This window comes from Nestor notabilis, unplaced genomic scaffold (genome assembly GCF_000696875.1).
Source record: "Nestor notabilis isolate BGI_N333 unplaced genomic scaffold, ASM69687v1 scaffold28981, whole genome shotgun sequence".
NCBI lineage: Eukaryota > Metazoa > Chordata > Aves > Psittaciformes > Psittacidae > Nestor > Nestor notabilis.
In genome coordinates this window covers 4,222-21,718 of record NW_009913816.1, presented here as the reverse complement: position 1 = coordinate 21,718, position 17,497 = coordinate 4,222, and the positions used below count along the sequence as shown (strand labels likewise).

At 37.4% G+C, this 17,497-nt stretch overlaps 1 protein-coding gene across 1 annotated transcript; it reads right to left on the bottom strand.

The window, feature by feature from the left end:
- Positions 1-682: 682 nt before the first annotated feature.
- On the bottom strand, positions 683-17,114 carry WARS (tryptophanyl-tRNA synthetase; the record flags this gene model as incomplete). The annotated part of the gene is made up of 9 exons (XM_010023378.1): positions 16,903-17,114; positions 15,602-15,809; positions 9,216-9,324; positions 8,211-8,330; positions 7,650-7,832; positions 6,263-6,363; positions 4,994-5,106; positions 3,735-3,908; positions 683-823 (listed from the first exon to the last, which is right to left on the bottom strand). Coding segments are annotated over exons 1-9 (1,263 nt in total), but the record flags the coding sequence as incomplete, so codon positions are not given.
- Positions 17,115-17,497: the final 383 nt, after the last annotated feature.

The following is a 17,497-nucleotide window of genomic DNA, read 5'->3' as shown; positions in this document are numbered from 1 at the left end:
CTTCTAACACATTCTGTGATTCTATGAAGCCAATGTGACATGGGTAATTTCAGCTGTGGCTACTGCCTTCCAGAGAATGCTTATTGCCTAGTACTGATGACAACCATATAGCTGAAGGAAGTATAATGACTTGCTACCAACCCCTGGGGTCAGAAGTCTGCCAGATAGATTTAAGAAAAATGCCACTTACATGAAGCATTTTTTGCTTGGGAACAGTGAATCAATTCCTCATAGCTATTACATTTCTTGTGATAAGAAAACACCCAAAACCCTAGCAAGTTTAGATGTGAGCTTTTGTAGTTTTGCAGCGTATATCGATACCTTGCACATAAGGAACAGGCAGGGTGTATTACACAATTAAAACAACACTAATCCTAAGGTGGCTTCATTTGAAAGGTAGGGGAGATGTGAAAGGTAGGGGAGATGTTCTACACAGTGTTGGAGATCCTTATGAAAATATGAGGGGCTTATATCATTTATTTATTTATTTATTAGAAGAGATAGATTGGCCTGTGATAAAGAACATTGCAAACAAATACAGAGATATTGAGACTGCAAGGGAGGGAGAGTGCAAGAGTAACACCACAGTTATCTTCCTGCAGTAGGTTCATAGGAGGACATGGTTACGGCTTTGTCCTTACAATAAGGAATGAATAACACTATCTTCAACTTGGTTACTTACCTGCTTCAGTTGTTCAAGCCTGTCATCATCTTCTAGGAAGAACGTCAGGTACATAAAAGACACGTCAACATCACAGTTACCTCCATACTTCCTATGCTCTTCAATAGTATCTCTGCCTCCTGAGAAGGCATGCTTGTTAATCTGAAACAACACAAAGATTTTATGGTTTCTAGAAATTTTAAAGATTTTATGGTTTCTACTAAATTCTGCACTGCTCTATTGTAAACAGAGGTGTATCATGATCCTCAAAATTCTATACTGAGGACAAGCTGAAGGGTGAAGGGTGGTGCAAGTTAATGCAGAGCCTCAGGACCAAAGCAGGGAGGCAAAAGATCATTAGAATCCGAAGAGAAAATGTCTATACACATGTTCCTCAGACTGCAAAGTCAGAATGAAAATGAAGCAAAATTAAGAATAATCCACTCAAGATTCAATCAAAAAAGTTTTAAGTCCCTTTTGCTGAAGTAGTTGTCTCTTGGGCAGAATTTGTGCTTACAGGAAATGTACTTCATGCAAGGAAAACTAAGATATTCACTTCATCAAGAAATTAATTTTGAAAGAGGTGAATAAGGCATGGAGAATTTTGAAGAAATCCTAGCGAGAACCTTGGCTCCTCCTCTTTTCAGGTGAAAGGAAAACAAGACAAAGCAAAGTTAAAGATTACAAGTCTGGCTGGGATGGCTAAAATCAGACAAATGCCCAATTGTTCAGTCTGAAAATTGAATGCTTCCTTCCTCTCCCCCCTCTCTTTTTAAGTATAGCTTCCTATAGGCAGATGAACTGCACTGGTGAATACATCCACTTGCTAATTCCATTCCCTGTAAATTCAGAAGCCACGAGCGTATTTTAAAACTTTACACATGTATAGAATTCTCAGAGCATGCTAATCTTCCTACAAAAATAACTTGCCAGGAAGAGAAAAAAAGTATTTCTCAACCATAAGAGGAGTTTTCATTTGGCTCTTGTATCTTTTCAGATATCACTATCAACCAGCCAAGAGACACACATACATATGAAGTAGATTTTTTCTTTTCAGTTCTGGTATCTAGGAGCTGTTAAACATTTACAATTTCTGAACATTCTTACTATCTGTATGACTGTCTAGTGCTTTTCTGAATCTTTCTAACCACCACATTACAGATGATGTTGTGGCAACGAATTACATACAAAAACGATGCTCTGATGAGCATCTTCAGAAAATGAACTGCCATCTGCAACATTACATCTATTCTTGTATTGTAGGACAACCTGAAGATCTGTCTCAGTATCTGTAAAACTAAGTTTTTACATATTGCTTTGCACTTGCCTCTCTCTCCTTACTAGACTTTTGAAAGTCTTTGTATAAAATCTTTCCTGTGTCACTCACCTCTACAGTTTGCCTTCTTACTAAAGGGAGAGGGATTAAACACAATATGCCAGGTGAAGACACATTGTTGTTTAATACAAAGTATTTTCTATATGAATATCAAGTTAATTTTCTACATATTCTGGCACCTACTCTTTGACTGAAGGTTTCATCGATTTATTTATAACGATGAACTGATCTTTTCCCTGAATTAGTACAGCCAGAATCTAAATAACACTTTCTAGGAAATCAAAGAAATAATTGAGCTGTAATTTGGTGCTGATAGGTGCAGTAAGAATAGTTTATTATAATGTCGCCATTTACCTCCTTGGATTTCCCAGAAACTTCTCAGCCTTTCTCAATATCTAGTTATTTTTCATCTTCTATTACCTGTTAAGTTTTGAACATCATTACTTTACTGGCCATAACAATATTTGATCTTTCACTCAAGCTCTATTTCCCTAAAGATTTGTTTCTGATGAGCTTCAGAAGCTGAAATAAATCTCAGTTTGTCCTCTGTTACTCAATATTTGACATTATGTTCAGAATTTTTTCTTTATAGCTTTTACATTCCAAGTAGCTAGAATTATTTTTTATTTTTCCAACTAGTTTAAATATACCAGAAATAGGACTTACTAACTGGACATAGGGCATCTTGGATCTTTTCACAGATTGCTAGCTACTTGCCAGCTAAAGAATGGAAGAATATTACCAACACTGTCACTAACCATGTATTCTCTATTCTGAAATTACAGTTTTATTTAAAAGGCAACTCTGTAACTGTGTAAATAAACTGGAATTATTATAATCCTAACACATGAAGCATTCCAATTCTTCAAAACAGTTCTGTTTAATCAGTTTCTAGATAAGATAATGAACCATTACAACATGGCTGTAGAAGAATCTGAGCCACCATGGGTTTGTCAACCATTACAGAACTATTCCAAGCCCACCCAGTAAAACAACATACACATCTTTCTTGTTCTGACAGTTACTTAATGTCTAGTTTTCATGCCTATGAATCCTTTTCCAAAGGCTGATTTTTATTTATTTTTTTTAAATATCACAACACAGGTGAACTTGTGCCAAACTAAACCATCTGGCAGTGGATGTATTTTCCATCGAGCTTGAAAAAGCACTTGTAATATACTCAGATAGGAGAAAATACCCCTTCTTAGGTGAAATTTGACGCTGTATTTATTTGTGAATTGGAGTGCATGGGAGCAGCAGATCTCCAGGCAGCAGGAAAAGCCTGACCTGTGTTGTAACTCACACTGTGCAACACTTGGTGCTCCCAGCATGGAGAGGCAGTCAAGAGAAAGAGCTATTTATTAGATTTACATCATGGCCTGTCAGATTTCAAAACTATGGCAACATAATATTTATTTTTAGAGCAGGAACCACCACAACTCTTATTTTTACACCACTGCTATAAGGACATCACAAAAACAAACATGATGTTTTGTCCATTATTCTAGCTAATGTTTGTATTGTTGGACTAGTTGGCAAGGCAAAAGAATATATTTGACAGGCTAGTTAAATTTGTGTAACTCAGTCAATTCCTGAAGAGGATTTGCCATGAAATGTACGGGAAAATGGATTCAGGTATGTTTGAAGGTAACATTAAAAAACTGTCACTGTAATCATGAGGACCACCACTCATTTTTGTTATAAAGCTTTTAACTCCCAGGTTTTGTAGGTCCTTACCTTTGTCTTGATTTGTTTGGGTGTATCGGTGAGGAAGATGGAGGAGTTTGGGTCACTAGCACTCATTTTTGTCTGTGCTCCTTGTAGGGCTGGGAAGAAGACTGAATGCAGTAAGGCTGGTTTAGGTTGTCCAATCCTAGGGGCTACATCCCGGGTCATTCTAAAATAAGGGTCCTAGAACCACCATCAATAAAAATACAGAGTAAAGTTGAAAAATGTAATTTAAAAGCTGATTAGTGCTGACTCCTTAATGCCTTAACAGGTGGTCTCAAAAAACCCCCTCCAAAACAAACAAAAACCCCAAACCCCACTATCTTCCAAAACCTACTTCCAGTCCAATTCATCCAGACGAACAAACAAAATTCTCTTTTCATCTCCATAGTTTTCTGGTACACATTGATTCCCTCAACTAATACGCATATTGACAAAGATTTACATGAATTCAAATAGTTGTGAAAACTATGCTTACTATGCCAGCAGACAGATGAAGACTAAGATGCAAGCTTCCTCCCAAAGTATTTTAACAGGCAGCACAGAATCTGAACTAAATCAGTGATCAAGCTGGCAGTGCTGTGCTGATGATCTGACTTAAAACAACTGTAATATTACTACATAATATTGTAGCTGATGAGTATAATTACATCACTGTACCTGTGACTAAAATAACTAAATATTCAGACAGTGCAGACTTTGATCCCTAGAAACAATGCTTATTTAAAGTAATGGCACTACCACTGTCATTTGTAGCTGATGTTCTTCCAACCTCTCTCTATAGATCTAAATTGTTAAGGTTCTGCAGCCTTTCTGGCAAACTATTTCAATGGCTCTTTATTCTTACTGATAGAAGGTTTTTCCCTATGGTTCAATATAAATCTCTTGTGCTGCAAGTTGAGCTCATTAAATCTTGCCATAATTACCATGGAGGTGGTCAAAGATTCTTCCTAGCCCCATGTCAGTATACTTTTGCATAGATTTTAGTGTCTTTGCTTTCACAGGTGTCAGCTCACTGTGAACTGGGTTGAGATCAAGACAGATCCAAGACTGGCAAGAATGAGTAATGCACGAATACAGATTGTTGGCTTAAGCCTTCATATTTGTCAGGACACAGCACAACATCCTTCTAGCTCTTCCAGCTTTTGCCCCAGAAAGGTGCTTGCAGGAATGTTTTACAGATGTTTTAATGTACCACTACGAAGCTTGAACAGTACATTACAAAAACAAACCCATGAAAACCAAATTAAGTAATATGATTTTCTTACCTGATCGATAGCACATGGGATAAGACACTGAATGTTCTCCTTGCCATTGAAGATCTGTGGAAATGATGAACTGAAGGATGGAGCGGCTTGAATAGCAGGAAAGCTGATCTTTCCTAGAAAACAATACGTTTGGAAAAGCTAAGCAAATATAAGCAATGATAAATAGTGAGAACTTTTGAAATATGTCAAATGCACAAGTAAATCATTCAGATACTCAGTTGAAGATCAACATCTATCTTTTTCAAGCAATCTTGCCTTATCTGAGGAAATCTTTTAATCTTTACCTTCTGTGATGTCAACAAACCTTCAAAGTAACAGAAACTAATGAAAAGAGGCTGTGGTCGTGAATGTTTCAGAAAAGGTTCATCAGCACATAATCTCTTCATCACTGAACTATCTACCCTCCCCAGAAATTCCACTGACTGTATCATCACCCTGAGCTGCTCTTTTTTTTTTTTTAACTCTTTGTGAGAATGACTCCAGAGCTACTTATTAGGCAAGTTCTGCTCTAAGATCTTAGAATCATTGCTATGTGCATGCTGTACTTATGAAGCATCTCAGACATGCCTAGTTTTCTTTTATATACAGTGCTTAATCACAAGGTGCCCAAGCTGTTTCCCTGATCAAAATCGTCTTGGAAAGAAAGCAAAGGGCAGATTTTTCCAAACATGTAATGAAGTCGTTATGACAATACCAACTTTTATTAGAGCATGCTTAAAACAAGCAGGAATCTGTTCCTTGGTTACAGTGAAGGCTGAAAAGCTGTCACTGGCATAATTACTGCTCAAAGAATGATGTTAGTGCTCAGGGCACCAAAGTTTTAATGCCATATTTGACACAGAATACTTTTTTTGGCCAATGTGATAGAAACCTGCAATTGCAGTGAAATAAATGTAAGACAGAGTTACTCAGCACCTTGATAATTAGGCTTTTGAGCACTCCTTAACTTTTTTCATATATGTATATGTATATGCATATTAATGTAAAAGAGAAAACTATAGCTGCATTATTCAAAAAAAAAAAAAAAAAAAAGAAAACAAAAAGGAAAGAACAGTTCTCTACCCTGGGCACTCAACATTGGTGTTTTGTACTTTGCTGTTACTAAGGCTGAAAAAGTAGCTATCGCACTGTAAACTTAGAACAGACTAGAAACATAGGTCTTGCTTTTTCTATCCATTTCATGATACTTATCTGTTTAAATTATTACTTAAATAGTGCCATAGAGAATGAAAGCAATCATCACTTCCACTAACACATATTATTTCCTACCAATGCAGTCACTGTCTGTAAAGCCAAAGATTCCTTTCACTTGGTTAAATGTAACATGCTTCTGAACTTTGACAACATTTTTGTAGAATCCAGTACTTGTCCTGTGAAAAATAAAGTAGAAAAATAAAATGAAAAGAGCAGAAAAGTGAAGGTAGAAACTCTAAGCTGAGAATGTCAGAAAACCTGCAGGATTAAATCTCACTGTTTCAGACATTTTGTGGCCCACTGAGATAATAATTAGAGAATTATTTACAAACAAGAACTTTATTCCTTGAAAGTTTAATTTATTCTTCCCTCCCCTCAACATTTACTGCAAACATTTTTTGTCACAATTAACTAGGTGGTTAACCCAGAAATACTTTGATTTGGAAATGGTGCCAGTATGCCTCACAGAACCTGAAGTTTACTGATCCCTGTGCTTCTCTGTGAACTGAGGCAATCTGAATGGATCATGTCTTCTGCGTTGCTTGGCATCGACAGTGTGTGTCACATACAGGACACTGCAGTTTGTCAAAGGAATAGTAGCTCAAATCCTCCAAATTCTTGTTTTCTACAGGCTAAGTTCCCTGGTTGGACTTCCAAATCAAAAACAGCTCAGCAACTTCTTCCTTTTCTATTTCTACTGAGCAGCTGAAGCAAAAGAAACAGCAGTTCTGACCTGCCTTCGTTCAGCCACAGGGCAGGTCTGTGTTAATGCAACTTTTCTACGGCAAGAAGATGACAGGAGTGAAAGGAGGAAAAACTGCCTTCTAGGCTCCACATTCTGGGGGCTGTATGTTATATAGTTCATCTCTAAAACATACATTCTCTCAACCAAGACTTTAGGGAAGCTTATTTCCCCACATGGAATAACAAAGTCCACAACTTCGGTTCTGAACTCCACCATAAAACTCATTCCTTCTGAGCAGGCAATTCAAATAGCCATTTCTTTTTCTTAAATCTTCATTAAACTTTACTCAAAGTTCAAATAATAATCTTTCACGCTGTGTTATTAAACTGACCACAACAAATTTCTGAAATGCTTTTTGTTAACACAGATAACATGTAAACATATCACAAATATTTTGACACAATGTTAAACAAATCAATCTGGAGGTTTCTTGGTGGTTTAAATGTTTTTACAATTTAGCTAATTTAATATATTTTCATAATTTAAATTTAAGCATTGCACACACAAGTATTTTTTCATATATTATACATGAGAATTACAATACTATCTACATAAGATATAAGACAGGAGAAAAATTTATTATGTTTCTATTTCAAGTGTTGTAAAACTTGTCTTGAAGCTTTCAAATTTAGATACATTTATTAAAACATTGCTGGCTGTCAAAGTTGGAGAGAAAAGGCAATTTTTCATTAGTGCCCTAAAGAAATTTATACTTACCCCAAATAGTCTAAATCAGAAAATATAAAGGTTTTATTGATGTCAAAACCACATGCAATGATGTCTTTTGCATTTTCTTTAGCATATTCATATGCCTTCTCAGTTGTCATGTCCTTCCAAAGGTATTTCTCATCATCAGTTAACTGTATCACTAAGGGAACATCAAACACTTCTTGCAGCCACCTAATAAAAGCAGAGATTTTATCTCGAAGCTTAAGTCATGCAGCTAAAATATTTTTATACATTTAAACAGAAGTGTATAAACAGGTCTGCTTCTCCTCTTTGTATGCATAAGCAGTTGTTGATGTGAACAGAAACTGCCTTATAGAGCAATGTTGCTAAGTCTCACCACAAACTCATTTGTAGAAGAACAAAAATTCTAAGGGTGCAAGGAAGAGGGCTTCATGGCAACACAGGGATTATGATAATTTTAATGAAAAGGTAAGATTGCATTGTTTAAGTTCATTAATATTCAGCTCATATAAGCAGTTCCATAAACCATGTCCAATATTTCCTTACCAAAAAATGTTTTGATTAACACAAATAGTAGAAATAACTTACTTTGTGAACACAAATGGGATAAGATGACCAACATGCATTGCCTGAGAGGATGGCCCTCTACCTGTATAAAGGTAAAAGGACTTCTTATTTTCATAAGCATCGAGGATTTGGTCCATATCTCTAAAGAAAAAAAACAGAAAACATGATACAGCTCTTTAGGAAGAAACATCACAGCAAAAACCTTCTATTCAAAATCTGTCCGCTTTTGAAGCCAAACATACTTATAAATAAAATACAGTATGTTAAATGTTGTAGAAACAATAAGGTTTTGTTTGTTCATTTTCTAATTTAAGTATTTCTCCTTCAGATTCCATGAAAATAAAGAAAAAATAAATTAAAAATGAATATTTAAATTAAAATCGGAAATGTGCAACTTTTGAAGTTACTTAATTGGATAATAATTTCTAAAGCCTAGTTAAACAGAGCTGGAATCATTTCCCAAATAGGTTCAAACTACCAGCTTGGAATGGTCTCTGGTGGAGGCTATGCCCTGAACCATGCTCAGGCACTTAGGTGAAATGTGCTAGCTGCCATAGGTCAAACCCCCATGTATGCTAACAATTAAACAGTGTAGATGACTGGCAGACTGGTGCTTAAGATTATTCCCTGAGCCTTTTTTATGTAGCAATACAGATGCATATGCCCACAGGCCATGTTGACTCTTGTTGAAATCAGCAGTGACACCATATGAGCCCTTAAGTTCACTGCTAGGACAATGGTTTTGTCTGGCTGCTAACAGAGTAAAAGCGGAACCTGTACAAAGCAAAGATTCTGTGCACATTTCTTCAATTTGGCATTAGCGAGGACACATCAGAAACAGATGCAACCACACGTTTCAAATGTTGACAGGGGAAATCTGAAGTAGTTGCTCATTTCAAATGACAGTTGGTTTCCCTTGCTGTAGGAGAACATTGTCTTTCGCCAGTCACAGGTTTCCTCCGAATAATGCTCATAGAAAATCTACCTAATAGGACCTCTTTGAATGTTAAACCAAGAAAAACTCACCTATGAGAAAAAAAGATTCCTCTACGTAGAAAGCGGTGAGGTTTTTGCCCAATAGCTCTTTCTATTCGATTGATGAGGTCTGTGTCAATTTTACTGCTGCCAAACCGAACTATAATAAAAAAATGTACCAAAAAATTAAAAACAAAAAAAGCACAGCACAGCTACAACCAGATCTTGGATCACCAAGAACATAACAATGCAGCCTAGATTGAAAAGAACATCTCCTGCTTCAAGTCTCAGGTAAAAAGGCTGGATTTTCCTGATCCTTGCCTGAAGTCCCAGTAGTCATCCATCCCCAGTACTAACTCTATGCTAGGAGACCCAATCCATTCACAACATTTAGTACCGCTCCATCCATAACCGATTACAGTTGCAGTCTCCTTACAGCAGTAGTATTGATATTCGGCACAAAAAACATTACAAAGAAACATATCTAGGTCAATAACTTGGTCTAACTAAGCCATAGGATAAAAGTATCTGGAAGGCTCTGAATGTTTCTCTCTTGATGTCTAATTTTTCTGCCCTCAGATCACATGTTTTTTTTGCCCTTCAACCCCAAATACTCTTCTGTAAACTTAATTCTGCTTTTATATGGGCATGATTACAGACACTGCTCCCCTCAAGAGGCTTGAAAAGGTAATGCATAATACTCTTCACGGCAACCAAGTAGAAGTTATTAGTTGGTGGTTTAGGAAATCAGCTGACTAATAAAACAGTATTTTCAGATTTCGTCATTTCATTCAAAAAAGGTTTTGAGAGAGTGAAATAACAGTATTTTTTCCTATTCCCAATTGAACTGGGGAAGCCTTTTAGTTCTTCAGTAAAGCTTCCTATACTACAGTCCCATTTCTTGGGTCCTAATAAGCATGTCAATGCTCTGTGATTTGGATGTGATTAAAAAAACCAAACATCAAACAAGAATCTACTCTTTGCTACTATTGTGCTCCATGCAACATTAGAATAACTTGCACTTTTAATTACTAGAAATGCCAAAGTATCCAAGAGAAGAAACAGAGAACTCTGGATGTAAAGACACATTTTATATGCACAAAATATCTAGATCCATCTCTTACTGAAGAGAGACTACGCTGGCGAATTCCATGGTTATAAGACACACATCCACATGGGAGAAGCACTTCAGGTCTTCCTGACTATAACAGGAAACAAGGATTCCACAGGAACATATTGCTGACACTTGATAAATTTCAAATATCTTGACAGTTTCCTAAGGAAACTGGAAACAAAGAAATGAATTTTAAATTATTCATTATGCAGCTAGTAAACTATGGCTTGCAGAACTACTTCTGCTCTGTGGAAAACACAAAAATCACTGAATGCCTGACACAGGTTCAGGTTTTCTTTGAACTTCTTCCTTATGCATGTTCTTGTTTCTAAATTTTCAATTTTTTTTTTTTTTAGTCAAAAGCCAGTGATATTAAAAGCCTTCCTGCAGGAATATTGTAATTAACCAAAATGTCCTTCCAAAGACTACAACTTCCTACCAGAACAGGTAGGCTTCTAATGTTACATCGTACCACACGACAACAATCCCTAGCTGGACAGCATAATGGTTTACACCACTGGACAACAGAGAGACAGCCTGATTCCAGCTGAGGCAGAGCTCTCTACCTGTTCTGGTTACCCAATGTACTACAAATCATTTTACAAAGAAAATTAACTTGCTGAGGGAGCAAGTAATATTAAGCACACTGGTGTAATTTGAAAGGCCAAATATTCAGATACTCCTTGTGTATTATACTAGACTAGAGTAACTTCTTCCCCAGAAAAGGGAAAGAGACCTTTGAACCCTTTACAGCACAGGTTCTCTAAGAACAGCTTGGAGGCTACTTTTAGTTCAACAAGGCTTTACATACATCTCAAAAAAGGCTATTTAAAACCATGCCCATCCTAATCATTGAGACTGCAGTGCTCCCTAGGGATTTATGAGTGATGGGACAGAAGAATCAGATCAACATGTACTCTGGGGCACTGGGATGCAGGGAAGCCCTGAGCACATGGAATTCCTCTCTTACACTCTGGCTGATAATGGGGATGTGTGTTTAAGTTTGTTAAAGGAACTGTTTTTTAATTTTGTTATATGAACAACCTTTCACAAACAAAAATCAGGAATCCCCACTGAAAGACTCAATTTTGACAGAAGAGTGGTAATGTATCCAACTTGAGCATCAACTTGGATCAACAGAGTGTAAGAGAGGAATTTCATTTTTGCTATTCCAGACCACCTATATCCGTTTAATTTTCTTCTAGAATGACTGGTTATACACAGCATTACTACATACAAGGCTTTGTATGCAGTAATTAAATTTGAAATTAGAAGGAGTTAATTTCTAAATGGGAGGGAAAACAAGGAATATCATCATAGAATGGTTTGGGTTGGAAGGGACCTTTAAAGGTCATCAGTCCAACCCTCCCTGCAGTAAGCAGGGACATCTTCAACTAGGTTAGGTTGCTCAGAGCCCTGTTCAGCTTGACCTTGAATGTTTCCAGGGATGAGGCATCTACAGGTGGCTCTCTGGGCAACCTGTCCTAGTGTTTTCACAACCCTCATTGTAAAGTCTTTCTTCTTTATATCTAGTCTAAATCTTTTAGTTTAAAACCATTGTATTGCTACAGACCTTGCTAAAAGATTTGTCCCCATCTTTCTTGTAAGCCTCCTTTAAGTACTGAGAGGCCACAATAGTCTCCCTGAAGCCTTCTTTTCCCCATGCTGAACAACCCCAACTCTCTCAGCCTGTCTTCATAGCAGAGGTGCTCCAGTCCTCTGAGCATCTTTGTGGCCCTTCTCTGGACCTGCTCCAACAGGTCTGTGTCTTTCCTGTGCTGAGGGCTGCAGGTGGGGTCTCATCAGAGTGAAGTGGAGGGGCAGAATCACCTCCTTTGACCTGCTGGCCACAGTTTTGATGCAGTCCAGGATATGGTTGGCTTTCTGGGTTGTGAGCACACATTGCTGGCTCATGTACAGTACTTCCTTCACCAGTACCACCAAGTCCTTCTCTTCAGGGCTGCAGTGAATCCCTTCATCCCCCAACCTGTCTTGATACTGGGGGCTGCCTAACTCAGGTGCAGGACCTTGGCCTTGTTGAACCTCATGAGGTTCACACAGGCCCACTTCTTGAGCTTGTCCAGGTCCCTCTGGATGACATCCCTTCCCTCAGGCATGTTAACCACACCAATCAGCTTGGTGTCTATACCATTATCCAATGGGAAATGAGTTCTTGCTTAGAATTGTTCATTCATTCCAGATGAATCAAGCAGGATATCATACTGACCCATTAAAATAAATATCACTAAAAAAGACAAATGCTGATACATGGTTCAGCAACCACTGCTTTAATTCATATGTTTTCCAAGCATTATTGCATCTGTTTGTCCTGAGCAAATCTTAATTACTGAATTAATTTCTTCCTAGCAAATAAAAGGCATTAAAAAATGGCAAACTAATTATAATCTGGATGAATGCTAAAAAGAGAACAAATGAACACAAAAATGTTGATTCAGCAGAACAACAGCAGCTGGTAAGAGGCTAATCTCACAGAAACAGAAAACATAAGAATGCCCCAGATTAATTTGGGCTACCCGCCCTAGAAATATTTGTATATTGTCATAGAAAGTGATTAAAAATTCTCTGATGTATAGAGCACTACACTGGAAATGCCTAAATATCTTTACTAAACATACACAGGCTGCACAATTCCCTCTTCTTTGCCCATCTTCATCTTTCCTGTCAAAAAATTAGATCATTTTTTCCTATCTATTACCTCTTATGAGGGTGTTCAAAACATTTCAGGCTTTCTATCCACTAAGAATCTGCTTTCTTAAACAGCTTCTGACAAGGACATACTCTTTACTCCTTAACAAGCTTTTAAAAAATTCTTAGCATGCTTTTGATCTCTAGAATTCTAGCTTTTACCAAAAGATAGCTTTCAACTTGTTGTATGTAAGAAGTCCCGAGACCTACCATTTTCAAAAGCATACTTGCATTGTCTGAAAATTTGTTGTGTACTTTTCCTCTTTGCCATCACCACGCTATATTTGCATACAGGAAATTAAAACCCTACTGTTTGTTATACAGTAACTTTACCGACCAGGCCAGTACAGACAGAACAGTCATGGCAACTGGGAAAAGTTTCTGCGGCTGGAAATGCCACTCCTACCTTAAACAAGGGCAAGACAAAGGAACTGTAGAACTACAGGCTGGCCTGCCTCACCTCAATCTCTGGGCATGTGATGGAGCAAATAATCCTGGAAACCACTCCCAAACATTATTAAAGACATGAAGATGACTGGGAGTAGTCAGCACGGACTTACGAATGCAAAATCATGCCAGACCAACCTAATAGCCTTCTGTGATGATATGACTAGCCTAGTAAATGGGGCAAGACCAATGGATATTGTTTATATCAACTTTAGTAAGGCTTTTGACACCATCTCCCACCTCATTCTCATAGCTAACTGATGAAGTCTGGACTAGATAAGTGGACAGTAAGATGAATTGAAAACTGGCTGAACTGCCAGACTCAAAGGATTGCGACCAGCAGCACAAAATCCAGCTGGAGCCCAACATTATTTGTGTACCCTAATAGTATTGGCTACTGAGGTCAATACTATTTAACATCTTCATTAATGATGTGGATGATGGGATAGAGTACACCGTCAGCAAGTTTGTGGATATTGCCCAATACTGGGAGGAGTAATTGATACAACAGATGGTCTTGCCATTCAGAGGGACCTCGGCAGGCTGGAGAAATCGCTGACAAGAATTTAATGAAGTTCAACAAAAGGGAACACAAAGTCCTGAACTTGGGGAATGCCATAAACTGGTACAGGCAGGGGGCCAACTGGCTGGAAAGAACCTTGGCAGAGAAGGACCTTAGAGTCCTGGAGTCCTGACAGACAAGGAATTGAACATAAACCAACAATGCAATTTTGTGACATTGGAAAGTCAAAGGCTTTATGGGCTATGTTAGGAACAGCACTGCCACAATGTCAAGGGAGGTGATCCTTCCCCTCTACTCAGCACTGATGAGACATATCTGGAGCACTGGATCCAGTTCTGGGCTCCATCTTAAAGAGGACACTTAAAGTGAATCCAGCAAAGGACTATGAAGATGAAGAGCTTGGAGCATCTGTTGTATGAGGAGAGGTTGACAGAGCTGGGATTGTTGAGCTTGGGTAAGAAAAGGCTCAGCAGGGATCTTATCAATACGTATAAATATGTGATCAGGGGAGGTGTGGGGAGTAAAGAAGACAGGATCAACCTGTTCTCAGTGATGCCCAGTGAAAGGCCAAAAAGCAACGCGCACAATTTGAAATAAAGAAATAAAGGAAATTTCATTTAAACATACAAAAGAACTTCATTTTGTGCATATGGTCAAATACTGGAACAGGCTGCTCAGGAAGGTGACGGGATTTCCAACCTTGGAGATAATAGAATTCCTACTGGACAAGGTCCTGAGCAACTTACTGTAGTTGACTCTGCTTTGAGGCTGGGGGTTGACTAGACAACCTGCAAAAAATCCCTGGGAACTTTAACCGCTATCACTTGCAATATTCAGCTCACTGAATTACCAGCATGGCTGATAATGGTAGCACACAAAGCTCTTTCTCACTCACCCCTCTGCCCTCTGCTTATGCTCGAACAAACAAAACAAAAATTCTATGGATGTTCATGTCTAGTGCTTAGCTAACAGAACCTTTCTTCCAAAAATATCTTCAGGCTGTTTTGCTGTGTAAACATACACTTAAGTGCACATCTAGGACAATGATTTGAGAAGAATATCCCTTTCAATTATGTAGTGCTTTTAGCACTTTTATTCTTTTTGAGTAAACACAAGCACATTGGCAACTTTCTGTGGTAAATAAACAGATTTTAGGTGGCATAAGAATTTTCTTTATGGTAAGGCCTATCAGATGTCTAGTTCTTGGCCAATATCTTTTATTATTATTTTTAAAATGGGGAGGAAGAAGAGGAAGTTTATTAAAAATGAGCAGTAACTGTTTCACCTCCTTGAAGTGGCTAGGCTAGCATTCTCTGAAAAATTTCCTACACATCACTTAGAACAAGCAAAATGACTCACCCACCAAATTCCCCAATCTGCTAGTAGCGTAAGTAAGTAAAAAGCCTTAGGCTAACCCACCATTCTAGGGTGATCAAAAGGTCATACATACACACATGTACACAAACAATTACTGGGAAAAAGGGCATTGCTGTCAGGCTTTCACATGGCTTTAGAGAACTGATTTACAATGACATCATGCTAGTCATGATGGTTTTGATCAGGATTTCTTATGATCCCTTGCTGTATTTGTGGTCATTAGGATCACTCTGCATAAATTCCTTAGTAGCACTAAAGAAAGAGTTATACCTATGAGTTTATCATAATCCACGCCTTTAGCATTTGAAGTCTGCACTGTCCAGGGGTCCACAAAATCTTCATCCTCTTCTTTAGTTGTTCCGTTGTTTATTAATACAAGATCTCTTGGGGGCAAGCCTGCCTGATAATCTTGTCCTGTTGCTGATTTATATGACAGTTTTAACGATAATAGCATCCTCACTGCTGCATCAATTTCATCCTGAATAAAGGAAAAAAACCTGTTTGTCTTGACATACTTAAGATAGGTAATTACATTAATGTCCTAATCTCTTAAAATCCTTCATCCATGCTCTGACTTTGACTGCATTATTCATAAACTTTAAGCTTTTATTTACATGTTTGCAGTATTACTACCAAAGGTAAAAGAAAAGCAAGTAGCAGGTAAGCATTTCCTAATTGACAGAATTTAGAGCATCACCACTGCCAAGATATTTAAAGCACCACTGTGTCACTTTTCAATTTCTGCCCGAGGAAAAAAAAAAATGCTTGCCCTCTTTTCAGGGATATAACAAACATTTTAAGCACAAGTTACTAAGATACATAAATATAATTTCTTATCTAATTTACTTTAAAATTTTAGTGGCTCAACTTAAAATTACTCATTAAAATCAACTGACAAACTTGAAGATAAACTAGAACAAAGAGTTCTTCACAACTTTCATGGTATGATCTTTTAAATAAACAAATATTGTAGTATTTCATGCAAGCAAGAAGTAACAGAGAGTAACAGAAATAAACACTTTACTTGACTCCCAGTTTTCAAGGCTTACTCCCACAGGCTATATACTAAAAGAGCCCATATTAAAACAGAACTCTTTGCCAACATAATGATAACAGAATAGGGAACTTGAAATTAATGGCAAATTACTAAATTAAGTGAGATTAAGCAGGGACTGTCAGTACAGTTACAGGAAGACATATTTACTAATGTGTACAAAAACAACTGGAGAAGATTTTAATGAAACATCTAAAACCATGGAAAAATGCAAGTGATAGAAATCTCACTTGAAAAACTAAATACCTTGGATCCTGTCACACAGCATGGCAACTGGCTGAAGCAGATTTCTAAGCCTATGACTTTTGTTTCTTAATTCAGGAGTAAAAACTGCTCTTGCTAGAGACTACCTTGCTTCAGGTATGTCTACAGTTCACAAAATGGACATAAATGCTTTTTAACAAGATTTTTTCTTACTGCAATACAAAAAAGATCTTAGAACAATCATATGCTTCAGCATTCTTAAAGACAGACCTAACTTGGAAAAGGATGGGTTCAAAAAATGAAATGGAAATACCTTTGGTGCTTTTCCTGCTTTCAGTGCTCTGACTTTCTCTCCTTGTTCAGTTACTCTTTCGAACAGCTGAAGCGGACTGAGAGATTTCAAATCACAGTTTGGACTATCAGCCATTTTGCCAGATTGCAAAAGACCTGTTTATTTACAATTCAACTAAATATAGTATCTTCTAATTCTTCGGCTTGTAGATTCCAAACAGCAGCAACCATAAGGAAAACTGTAAGGCAAAAAATAGTGCATTTTATTCTTTTGTGTTTATCTTGACAACTAGAAGAATAGAAAAAGAGTATAAAAACTATATTGACCTAATTCTATTCATATCAGATTGATAAATGTGGAGGCATTAACACAATAAGCTTCAATTTCACATAGAAATGGAATGAGACTGACAAGAGTACCAAATGAATTTAGTGATCACTCTTAATGTTGTCTGGCTTTAACACTAGAACACCCTTTCAAAATCAAACTCCTGCCAAAAGTAAAAATAATTAAATATATTATGATTCAGAGCATCTCAGAACAGTTGGTAGAGGTTATCCTGTTCCTGATTAGTTAATGGTTTTGCACTACTTGATATCCTGTCAAATTCTGAATG